General features: G+C 42.3%; 2 protein-coding genes across 2 annotated transcripts in view; one reads left to right on the forward strand and one right to left on the reverse strand.

Annotated features, from left to right (window-relative positions):
• Positions 1 to 4689, forward strand: part of HERC1 (HECT and RLD domain containing E3 ubiquitin protein ligase family member 1) — an 83340-nt gene extending 78651 nt beyond the window's left edge. Inside the window, exons 72-78 of the mRNA XM_066558473.1 lie at positions 10 to 179; positions 352 to 517; positions 808 to 884; positions 1314 to 1566; positions 1795 to 1947; positions 2873 to 3178; positions 4029 to 4689. Of these exons, the coding sequence (XP_066414570.1) occupies positions 10 to 179; positions 352 to 517; positions 808 to 884; positions 1314 to 1566; positions 1795 to 1947; positions 2873 to 3178; positions 4029 to 4214 (1311 nt within the window). The 3' untranslated portion in view covers positions 4215 to 4689. The remainder of the gene's footprint in view (positions 1 to 9; positions 180 to 351; positions 518 to 807; positions 885 to 1313; positions 1567 to 1794; positions 1948 to 2872; positions 3179 to 4028) is intronic.
• A 3747-nt stretch (positions 4690 to 8436) lies between these two features.
• Positions 8437 to 11090, reverse strand: FBXL22 (F-box and leucine rich repeat protein 22). The gene is made up of 2 exons (XM_066558475.1): positions 10727 to 11090; positions 8437 to 8782 (listed from the first exon to the last, which is right to left on the reverse strand). The coding sequence occupies exons 1-2, from the start codon at positions 11059 to 11061 to the stop codon at positions 8437 to 8439; spliced, it is 681 nt and encodes a 226-aa protein (XP_066414572.1). The 5' UTR covers positions 11062 to 11090.
• Between the last annotated feature and the right edge of the window lie 1142 nt (positions 11091 to 12232).

Consider the following 12232-nt stretch of genomic DNA (forward strand, 5'->3'; position numbering starts at 1 on the left):
TTATTGCAGAACAGTACATCTCATTACAATGCTGGAACGTGGGGGATAGTGCAGGGACAGCTCAGGCCCTTGCTGGCTCCACGGGTGTACACCCTGCCCATGGTGCGCTCCATAGGCAAAACCATGGTGCAGGGCAAGAACTATGGGCCCCAGATCACTGTGAAAAGGATCTCCACCAGGTCAGTGCTGCTCTCTCAGCCCTTGGGTTACACCCTGTGTGCATGCTGAGATTCATACATTGCCCTCTGTTCTGGCATTCTGAGCTCTCTCTGGACAGCTTTGTTGATCGAGTGACTCAGAGCCTTTACATGATTGTGAGTTACATTTTTGGCTGTGTGTTTTTCCCCAAAGGGGTCGGAAGTGCAAGCCCATTTTTGTCCAGATAGCAAGGCAAGTGGTAAAGCTGAATGCATCAGACCTTCGCTTACCCTCCCGGGCCTGGAAAGTGAAGCTGGTTGGAGAAGGAGCTGATGATGCAGGTGGAGTGTTTGACGACACCATTACAGAAATGTGTCAGGTACATCTGTGAATGTTTTGGAAACGTGTAACAGGAATGTATCACAGTGCAGTCCCAGGAAAAAAGCCATTGTAGCCTGACATAAAGACAGGTCTTGAAATAAACATGTCTTTACTACTTAAAACCATCCTACGATGTTTACCTTCTCTCAGTGTTTCATATGAATTTGTAAGGAGTAATCATCACTGTAGTGAAATATTCTTTCTTGTAATGCTAAAATGTCTTAATAGTTCTGTCTTAAGTTTGCTTTCCCTCTTTCTAAGAAGGCGTTTTTGTTGTTGATTTTTAAGGAACTGGAAACTGGAATAGTAGACCTGCTTATTCCTTCCCCAAATGCTACAGCTGAAGTAGGCTACAATAGGGATAGGTGAGTTGTACAGGACTTGCTTTTATTGCACATGGTAGTGGGTTAAAATCCAAATTTTTCATCGACTACTTTATACCAAATTATGAGACTCCATGATTGTCTCTAGTGTATTTTTTTCCTTCAGGGTGTGTTGTCTCTTCATTGTGGAGCCAGGGCATGGCTTTAACATGGACTTGCTGGATTGCTGATGGCAGAATTCAGAGTAGCATCAAGATGCCAGGCTTGGTGCTCAGGAGTTCTGCCTCCCTCAGGGTCCAATGTTTTAACAGTTAAAGATAACAATAATCTTATTTGGAGAAATTTATTTGGACAATTGCTGATAAGTGTGCTGGCAGTTACTGTGCTGTGCTTAGAAGTGTTTTTTCCCTTTTACTTCTAATGAGGTAGCATAGAAATAATACTCTTTTCACTGCTTCTTTGTCCTTTCAGATTTCTCTTTAACCCTTCAGCATGTTTAGATGAACATCTGATGCAGTTTAAGTTCTTGGGCATTCTCATGGGTGTAGCTATTCGTACGAAAAAGCCATTAGATCTTCATTTGGCTCCAATGGTCTGGAAGCAACTTTGTTGTATCCCACTCATCTTGGAGGATTTGGAGGAGGTAGATCTGCTCTATGTGCAGACCCTCAACAGCATTCTTCACATTGAAGACAGTGGGATTACTGAAGAAAATTTCCATGAGGTAAGATAAGAAAGTCAACACTTTCAGATTTATTCTGCAAGCAGTTCCTATATCAGATTGACCTTCACATCAGCATTTCTGTAATTTCAGTCTCCATTCTAAATGCACAAGCACTTGTGCATTTAGAGTAGTCTGTGATCTTACTATGTGTAGTTCTAGATGACTGGTAGTAAAACGCTCTACTTGAATCGCTGGAGTGACTCACGCTTTTTCTGTTTTGCATAACAGATGATTCCTTTAGATTCTTTTGTTGGCCAAAGTGCTGATGGTAAAATGGTTCCCATAATTCCTGGAGGGAACAGTATCCCACTTACCTTTTCAAACAGGAAAGAGTATGTGGAGAGGGCAATTGAGTACAGACTCCATGAAATGGATCGACAGGTAAGAACCTCATTGTGACTTGCCCCTGTTGTTAGTGGGAACAGGGGGTAATTTGTGCCTATTTCCGTTACAGTTTATTCAGTGATAAGAAAAGTTTGGCTTTCTGCATCTTTTTGGGTCTCTGCATTTTTTCTTCCCCACAAACTGTTTTGGCCCTTTTTTAAAATTTAGTCTTGTTTTTTCTCAGTAAGTACTCAGTTGGCAAAAGAGTGTTAGAAATCAGAGCTGGTCTTCCATTTGAGTAACCCCTCTTGAGAAAAAACCTGCAGTTTTGCATGCTGGGTACTCTAACTGGACATGTGAACAACACAGAGACTGGCTAAAGTAAATATTATTGACAAACATTTGTTTAACTTGAAACTATTTATCTTTTGTTATAACACAAATCCTGCAAGTATTTCCCAGTATGTTTTGGGAAGTGCTCGTTACCTATTGCATAGTGTATTTTGTCATTTGTGAGAGCAGCATTCTAATTAAAAGGTAAAGATGCCTGTGTGATACTGTCTGCCTTAGAAAACAGCTTCCTCATCAGAGGTACCAAATCCCAAGTCTTGCAGGACAAGTACAGCATTCTCATACATCTAATTGGAACAAAGTCTTTTTTCTATTTACACAGTTGCTTGGTTTAGCCATCATTATTTGTGCTGCCAAGTTGTAATTTTTAAAAATAGCTCTGTGTTGGATCAGAACATGTTCTTTAATGTGCAATTACAATTAAAAATATCTGTAATATTCTCTGGGATTCTGAGAAACAATACAGCCCTTGCAGGGGCTGTGTGTGTGGGAGGCTCTATTTGGAAGACATTGGTAATTCTGTCTCTCAATGCCATTTCTCAGCTGAAGTTACTTTGTGTTTGGATAGTCCAGGAAGTGGCAGAGATCACACAGTTGCACTTCAAATGTCTCTCCCGTTTTTGGCCATTAGGTGGCTGCTGTCAGGGAAGGAATGTCTTGGATCGTTCCCGTTCCTTTGCTTTCACTTCTGACTGCCAAGCAGTTGGAGCAGATGGTCTGTGGAATGCCAGAAATATCAGTTGAGGTTCTGAAGAAGGTTGTGCGATACAGAGAAGTTGATGAGCAGCATCAGCTGGTGCAGTGGTTCTGGCACACCCTGGAAGAATTTTCAAATGAGGAGAGAGTCCTTTTCATGAGGTTTGTGTCAGGAAGATCTCGACTGCCAGCCAACACAGCTGATATCTCTCAGCGATTCCAAATAATGAAGGTTGATAGGGTAAGACACTGGTATTACTATTATTATTATCATCATTATTATTACTATTTCCTCTCAAGTGTAGTCTGTGCTTTGGCACTAGGAGACAATTTCCATAACTGTAAATTTACAGAAAAAGTATGGAATGAGATATGCTCTAAGTTAATAAACTCAGACATTTTGGTTGTGTAGAAGGACACAGGCTGCATGAATTGCATCTTAATTCAATTGGTGCAACTCGTGATTGGACATCAAGACAAGAAACAAACCTTTGTCTACTTTAACTGTTCCAATCTCTTTTCATTTAGTAATTTTCTTTCTGGTTTTAATTTTGTGTAAGTAGCAACATACCACTGGTGAACTCTTAATGTTTTAAAACCACTGCAATGAGTTTACAGTGTGTAGTTTTACATACAGGGTGCATTCATTTGGGGTTTTGTGCAGTGAAAGCACATTCTCTGCGAACAACATGAACAAAAAACTTGACAAAAATCTCAGCTAACAGGGTTTTTTTGGTCATATTTGGTTAGGTGTCTCTCAGATCGCCTAATGGTAAGGCACGCTAGGGTGTGTTATTTGAACATTGTTGGGTATTTAGCAGTGGGCTTCTAAACAGCAGTGTGATCAACTTTTCAAAAGGCTGAATTCAGTAGTGGGTTGTGTTACTTGCAGAGTAGGTGCTACAGTGGTTTTGGACGTACTTAAGGGTGGAACAAATGCTGTAAACAAGGGAGGTCAGTCAGCTTCTTAAAAGGAATTTGAGATAGAATGTGAAAATGGTAGAGGCAAGGAGCAATGAAATGTGGATATTGTTGCATTTTTAACTTCATTCACAACTTACCAGTGTCCCACCTTTTATCCGTTTCCACAGCCTTACGACAGCTTGCCTACCTCACAGACTTGTTTCTTTCAACTGAGGCTCCCACCCTACTCCAGTCAAGTAATCATGGCAGAGCGTTTGCGCTATGCAATCAATAATTGCAGGTCTATAGACATGGACAATTACATGCTCTCCCGGAATGTGGACAATGCAGAGGGCTCAGACACAGATTATTAACATTCTGTGAACAAAATCATCTTCCTTTTACTACAAATAGTGCCCTAAGTCCAATTCATCGTTGACATAATTTTACAGTAACCATAGATGTTTTAGGAGCATAAAACCAGATCTTAATAGATGGTGGCCACACTTTAGTTACTCTAAATGTAACAAAAAATTAGATGTTTTTATTTTTTTGTGATTGTAAAAAAGGAAAAACAAAACAAAAAACTATGATCGGTAAGTTTTTTCTCCTTTTTTGGTCACTTTTGATAAGTTTGCATGGAGACATTTTGGTGCATTTTTGTTGGGAATAGTACATTTGTAAGCCCTCCCAGTGAACATGAAGAGTTGTACATTGTGTATAATTGTTCATTAGCCAGAACAGTTTTACATGAATATTCACATATTTATTTTGTTTCAATTTGAATTGCCTGTGCAGGGTTCCTTCTGCAGAGAAAAATAAAGCAAATTCAAGACTCGGTTGCTTGTATGCATTTGTGAACTGTGGTTGGCTTACTCAGGCTTCATACTTTTATATTTTGTCTCAGGAAATTACAGTCTTACAGTGTTGAGACAGGGTGTGACATTTGAAGCCTCTTAAAATGTTTAGCCTGCTGGACTGTGCTGTGCAGCCCCATGCTCTGCCTTCTCCTGGCCTGAGGCCCTGGCTGCTTGGGTGTACTGCTGTTCATTCCTCATGCTGCAATACAAGTTCATGCTGTGCTTGGTTCCTTCTTGCTTTTTGTTTAAACATTTTGCTCCTCCCTAGTAATTGTTGACAATAACAGCATGCTGCCACCCTGATTCAGAAAACTTGAAACATTTTGAGCAAAATAGTAATATTTTTAATGGACACATTGATGTAGTTGATTCCTGCTCAGAATACACAAAAATTAAAATGGAAGGGACAGGGTAGTAGTCAAGGTTGTGGATTTTATTCACATTTTTAGTTCTGCCTTTGGTCTCATTTTGTCTCAGCTGTAGCTATTGTGATCAGCAGGGTTTGATGGACACAGTGGTGGATGTTCTGTTTGGTCAGGACAGCAGTGTACTGCACAAGGAGAGCTCTGCTCAGTGCCTGAGGAAAGTGTTGGACAATAGGTAATTGCTGTTGTCTCTGTGAAAGACATCACTGGTGTCAAGCTACAGACACTGCTTGGTGTTGAGAGCAGGATGTACCTGGGGAGGGAGAAGGGGAGAGGCCGTCCCCAGTGAGTCAGAGCTGCTCCCATTTCCCCTCTGCTCCATTTCTTCCTCCCTCAGCTCCTTGGGAAGATGCTGTGGGAACTGAGGGCTGGTGAAAATGATTATTAGTGTCATTGTCACCTGGGGCAAGACTGGTCCATCTGAGTGGGGAGTGTAGGGTAGAAATTCCTGTTACTTTCTCTCATGTGTCTGTTGTACATTAACAAGGATTGATTGGGAAATTTCCTGGTTGTCCAAGACTGAGCTGCTGTGTTGCTGCCGGCTGACACTGCTCAGAGGGAGGGCTTGGGTAGCTGTAAAAATTTGCATATCTGGGTTTTATCTGGTGAAGTTCTCTCAGGACTGTGTGTTGGCCCTTGAAAAAGGCAAAAGCCTAGCTATGGTCAAAGACCACTGCAGAGTGACATAGTTGAGGGGATCAGGAGTTGGGGGAAGGAGGGTCTCACGGCTCTGAAATCATGCAGACTTGGTTTCCTGCCTTATTGTCTGTTAGGTTTCAAATTGGGCTGAGATGTTGGTGTTCCATCACTGTGTTGTGAGGATGTGTAGTCACATCTTGGCCTAAATGTGTAGGTTTAATAGGTAAAAAATACAGTATTTAAATAAATGGGGAAACTGCTCTATTAAGTCCTGTATTATTGCATTCTGTACCTCATGGATGTGTCTTAGTGGCACTGATTTGTCAGCCTGTTTCAATCAGCACAGGAAATTATAGAACTGTGCCTAGAAATGGCAGTTTTATGTGTGCTGTTAGCTTTCTGGATAATGAGGATCTTTTGGAGGCAGTTTACGATAAATTCACAGGGGATGTTGATTAAAGGTTTGTGCTTGATGGAACTTTGATGGCTTGGAACTAAAGAAAACTGTAGACATGTTTCCATCCTTCCATAATAATACCCTAAGTAAAATGTCATTGTTTTCTATACTCTATTTTCAGATTGGATTGTGAAGTAAGAAAATTCATTATTGATGCTGAAAAAATGTATCAATACAATAATGTTCAGATTTTACCATGTCATGAACAAATATCCCCATTCAAGGAGGGGAAGAACAAAGTAATAAGTTAGAGCATTGTTAAATAAATAGGGAAAAAAATCAAGTGGAGAGTGTTTGAAGACCCTTTTTAGCTCTATAAAAGAAAATTAAAAAACAAAACAAACCACAAACCCCACAAAATACCCTGCCCCTCCTTCCCCCCCCAAGTCCTGGTAGAAAACTGGCAAAAAGCTTAAGTAGAATGAAGACAGATGCAAATGTGCTTTCATGTCTTGTAGCTACTTGCAGACCTGTTCCTGTTAGAACCACAGAGACACCTTTCACCGCAGAGTGCTGGGAGAGCTGGTGGCACAAGGAGGTCTTTGCTTGCTGCAGTCACTGTACAAGTTCATGCCTTGTTTTTTGGCCTGTCAGCAGTGTGTGGAACTGTTGTAGTGTATCCAAGGTACAAGTTGTGTCAGCTTCCCAATTTCCACGTTTCCACATCACAGTAAATGTGTTCAGCTCAGCAATGTCCTTTCGTAGCTGTCAGTGCTGGGTGAGGATTGCTCTGTCTCCTCATCTGCACTTCCAGTTTTCTTCCTTACCTTGTGGTGCATAAGGGCCCTACTTGAACTTTAGGAAGAGTTAATGAAATACCACTTTTACAGTGTCATGCTGTTAAATATCTCTAAGTAATGAAGGTGGAATAATTTTGTTTCCTCATCGGTTTTCTGGGTGAGTGTTTCTTACAGATGCTCATACTGATCAAGTATTTCTCTAGAATTGCAGTATTGTTTGACTAAGCTATGATTTATTTCTTACCTCAGCCAGATTAGAGAGTACCAAGTATATCTGTGGATCAGTTAACCAGGATCAGACAAAGTAAGTATATTCAGTTATGCTGAGAGCTGTAAAGTCCTCTTTGGTGTCAAATTTTGTAGATGGTGGCACAGCATCAAAAGTATATAAAAAAATGTTTCACTTCCAGGTAGCAGAGCAGTGTGCAGGAAGGGGACAGCCCTGTGCTTTGGGATGAAAATAGCTACTGCTTACTGGTTCTGGACTTTGCAGTGAGAAATGGGTATTTATATGCAGCTGGTGTGTACTGTGTTCCTTATTTAGCATTAAAAGACAGGCTGTAGTCACTGTCTTCTCTTGGGGGTTAGTTCTCTGAATTAGCACTTGTTCAGATTGCCCTTCCTTTAAAGTCAGCTTTAAAAAATTACTCGGTGCATCTTTTTTTATGTAAGTACATCATGCAGAGGGTCAAACTGTTTTGTGTGCCTTGAATCCATGCTTCTCTCATTAAATAAAAAAGCCTGGTAAATTAGCTGCCACTCTTAATCACCGAGGAAGGTGGTCAGTACTCTGCTTTTGCTAGAAAGATGTTTCAGGGAGTGGTTATCCTCCTTAGTGGATGGAATGACTGTCTGGTATTACCCTTTAACAGAAGTTTGTAAATCACTCTAGTCCTAAAATTTGTGAAAATTCTCCCGTGACCCAGGCTCTCTCTGCTGTGGCTTTATGCCCTTGCCCATTACATAAGGAGTTCTGAAAGTGTAGGGTCCAGTCTGAACCTTGTGACCCAGAGGGAGGCTCTTTCTTAATGTTGTGTTCTCAGATCCCTGTGTGACTCATTCTGCCTCAGTTCACTCTGTGTTTCTTCCATGCAGTCAGTGAACCTTGCCATCAAACTTACTGCACTGTGTCAAACTACTGTCAAACTTCCTTAAAAGTTCATAAAATTTATTGAACTCTATCAAATTATTTGGCCTCAGTAAACACACTGCTGCTTCCCTCTTCTGAGCAAGGGCATCTGCAGCACGAGGGTACCAGAACCACGGTTTTCAGCAGATCTGGCATTTTGTGACAGCAATGCAGGGTTTCCCAGTTTCAAGGAACAACAGAGAGCAAAGAGTTATTTCCTGAAGCCCATCCAGGAGGAGATGCATGTCTTTTCCCTTTACAAAACAACATTTTGTTTGGACTTGACCAGAACCCGTGGAGTAGCGTCAGTTCATTGCTACCTCAGTGAGGTGAAAATGCCCACACTTTAAAGCTGAACCAGTTTTCTTGATGCTTTTTCAAGCATCAGCTTTTTTCCTGGCTTACTGTCTGGGATCATGTTAGCACTTCTGTCTGCTCTCAGCATTACTGAAGGACACTTTTCCCTGACTCTCTCTAGCCCAGCTTGTGTTACGTTGCGGCAGAAATCCACGTGGAGCGTTCGCAGTGATGCTCCGTGGAGGGTCACTGCCTCCAGGGTGTCGTCAGTGATCTGCACACAGTTCTCCAGTTTGAGGCTCTTCAGGTTTGGGCAGTTTTTGAGAAGCTGCAAAATGCAGTCATCTGTAACATGGCCACATCCAGAGAGGGTCAGAGACAGCAGATTTGGACATCTGAAAGCAGGATGGTGACAGGTGAGATGGGAGAAATAAATCATAGAGCTTGCAGAAGCAGATAACATCAAGAATAAATATGAAGGCTGAAAAAATGCCTCCTCTTCATCAGGAGGGGCAAGGAGGCACAAGTAGGTGAGCATACATGTAGAACTTGTACAGCTTAATGTTCAGCTTAACTAAAGGCAAAGCTTACTTAGATTTTCTGTTGGTAGCAACATCTCTAGCTCAGCTGGCACAGTGGCATGTGGAGGACTATTTAAGCTGTGGCTGCATCATTTTTTCTTAAGGAGTTGGATCGTGCTGTGCTTCTGCAGGCACAGACACAGGAGACCCAGCAGAGAGGAGATTAATCAGGATGAAGTGGAGGACAACTGAGAGAAGAGACTGCTGTGCAGACATGCTAAGCATGAGCAAGTAAGGCACTCCCACTTAATTTTTAGGAATTACAGATATATTTATCTCCTTGGATTTACTGAAGCCAGCTGCTTTCTAAAAAGTGTTCGATGTTCAAACCCCACTCAGCTCTTAAACTTTCCTTTGAGTCACTGAAACTGGTAATTCTGTTGTTATAAACGATGATGCAGCAAATGAAAAAAGCTTTTTCTTGCTGCTTGAGTAGGCCTGGGGAAGTACAGGAAAGGCCTGTCCCCAGTGGGGTGTTGATGCTGTGCAGGAGCTGTTTGGAGCAGCTGCTGTGCTGAGCAGGGCCCTGTGCAGCAGCCTGCAAACATGTGCCATGTCTGGCTCTGGCTCAGCCCCCTCTCCAGGCAGTAGCAATTCAGCATCCACCAGCTGAACAGAGCATCACAGGCAGCTCTGTGTTAATGTTGCTCTTGTGAGGCCTCTGGACAGAATTTTTTTAACTCTTTTCTGTTAGGAGCAGTTGGAGGAAAAAGCTGGCAGCAGTCAAGAAGGGCTCAAACAGAATAAAACTACTTTAAACTCAGGAAGAAAAGCTGGGTATTTAATTTGCATTTTTCTGTGTACACAGTGCTAGGAATTTTGACTGGAAATGCTTTCAATGGGTTGCAGTAAAAATAGATAGGACCTTGTATTATCCTTTCTAGGCACAAGTATGCTGATTCCTCCTTAATTAATTCAGATTTTTATCTAATTGTTCTAGAACATTTACTTCCGAAATCTGGCACTTGCAATTTAATCAGTTTTGAAGCTGCTTTTCAGTCCTTGTTCTGAGATTGCACTGCTGCTGGCTCTCTCCTGTCACTATCCCATAATTTTTTCAGTTGTTGTTTCAAAGCTGAGGGCTGTGGCACAGGTGCACCGTGTCAGGGAGGCACTGCCACGGCCCCTTGGCTCTGCTTTGGGACCAAGCCAGCCCTGATGTTCCCCACGCTCAGAGAGAGTAGCTCTGCCTGTGAGCCTCCTCCTGTCACTGCTCTGCTCCTTCCTCAGAGCTGTCTTGCAGCAGCAGAGCTGTGAAGGAAAAGCTCTGCATCCAGAGCTGCTTTTCCGTGGTGGCATTGCTCTTCCCTCGCTGCAGTTTAGAAGCAGCTGGGAGTTTAAACTTCAGCACTTTAGGCTGAACTAAAGCTGACACAGCTGACACTTAGTAACATGTTAATTGAACTTGGTTGTAATGAGGTGTGTTCACCGTTTGAAATCTGGGCTCTGCTCCAGGCACTCCCCAGACACTGCCAGAACGGCGTAGTTTAGCTGAGCAGCAGTAGGAGAGGCAGGAATGCACTGTCCCATTTTAACAACAAATTCTCAGAAAAAAAAGAAGGAAAACGTAGACTTAAGGGAGATCTAGAGGAAGTATACACTATTGCCTCTGTAAAATGAACTTACACTACAGTTGTAAAGGCAAAGCACTCATGTACTTCATGCTCCATTTCAGGTAGGGGTTATGGAGTATTTGCAATAACTCTGACTTCACTCATCTCAAGGCAGTTACTGCACACTCACACCCACAGAACGTACCTGTTGCAAACGTCTAGTAAAAAATCACTGACAGTGTTCTCATGCCTCTTACAGAAGTCTTTCTGGAAACTGTTTTTCATCCAGTCCTCAATGTTACACACCTTGACTCTCTCTGAATACCAGCAGATGGATAAGTGTTTTAAAGCAGGTCCCAGGAGAAAATTATCCTTCTTTAGTTCCACTGGAGAATGAAAGTTCAACAAAGACCACAGTAAAGGATCCTGAAATACTTCTAGTAACTTGTGACATGTTTTTGCCAGATTTTTCCTACTGTTTTTGTCCAGAAAAGAGAAGAGATGTAAAAGGCATTCCCGGTTGAGCTGGGTTATGTGCATTGCCCAGCAGCAGTGGCAGAGTGTCTTGGCTGGGTGGAGTAACAGCAGTGCTGGAGGGGGTTCACACTCACCAGGAGGCTGTTGCACATATATGGTTGTGGAATGGGGTTTATTTTTGGCTAACAACTGGTGCAGAAGCTCAGAACAGGGAAAGGAACAGAACCATGTATGTAGCTTGTGCTTCCTTTGTCCAAGGGAATGGAATGGGCATGTACAACTTGACTGTCATGAAATGCTTCCTTAAAAGGGATTTTCCCCCCCTGCCTGTAGACTCTCCTGGAGTGTAGCACAGCTCTTGTGCTGAGTTGCTGCAGTGGGGCGGGGCTGTAGCTACAGCTGCGGGCGGATCTCTGGCAGTGTTTCCCATTCGGGAGATTTGGCTGAGCAGCACTTGGGTTTGGCAGAGTACACTTGGCTCTCTATTTGTTCATTGGTTTTTCTGAGGTTGCACATTTGGTTCATGTTCAAGGACTGTTACATGGATAATGGAACTTTCATAAAGTTTTTTAGAAGGAGCTGAAAGAGTCTCTGGGTGCCTTGAAGCACACACAGGGTCTGCAGTTCAGTTCACAGGCCCCAGAGGTAGGGACAGTTTCCTGCCCACAGTTATTTGAGGCTGAGCTGTGATTCCATAAACAAAGCTGGCTGTGTCCCCACCTTCTGCAAGAGGGAAGCAATGACACAGAGGCAGCCATGCATGGGAACAGTGAGGCTATGTTTAGTTCCTTGTGGGTTTGTGCTTTTAATAGATGTCTTCTACAGGCTCGAGTTTTACAAGTTTGGCTGTTCTGGTTTTGTAGGTTTAGTTCCATTACCACAGAAATCTTTTTCCCACCCTTTGGTGGAATAAGGAGATATGAAAGTGGTTTTCCAGGTAAAAGTATCTCTATCTCCAATACAGAAATTGGAGAAAGTGTAGCAGAAAGTTGTTCCTAGAAGAAAAATAAAACTATAGCAAGGGCAGGTTGGAATTAAATGAAATAAACATCCCTTTAACTTTCCAGCTTGTGAATCAAGAATGCTTGAGATGAAGGTATTTATAGTCACTTTCTGCCTGATGTTAATACAAGAGAATAAATACATCCAACAAATCCATAAAAAGTTACAGCAAACAGCACTGGGGGAGTTTTTCAAGTGGCCTGCACACAAATAGTAGCTGGGAAACTTTATG

Source organism: Molothrus aeneus, chromosome 13 (genome assembly GCF_037042795.1).
Source record: "Molothrus aeneus isolate 106 chromosome 13, BPBGC_Maene_1.0, whole genome shotgun sequence".
Classification (NCBI taxonomy): domain Eukaryota; kingdom Metazoa; phylum Chordata; class Aves; order Passeriformes; family Icteridae; genus Molothrus; species Molothrus aeneus.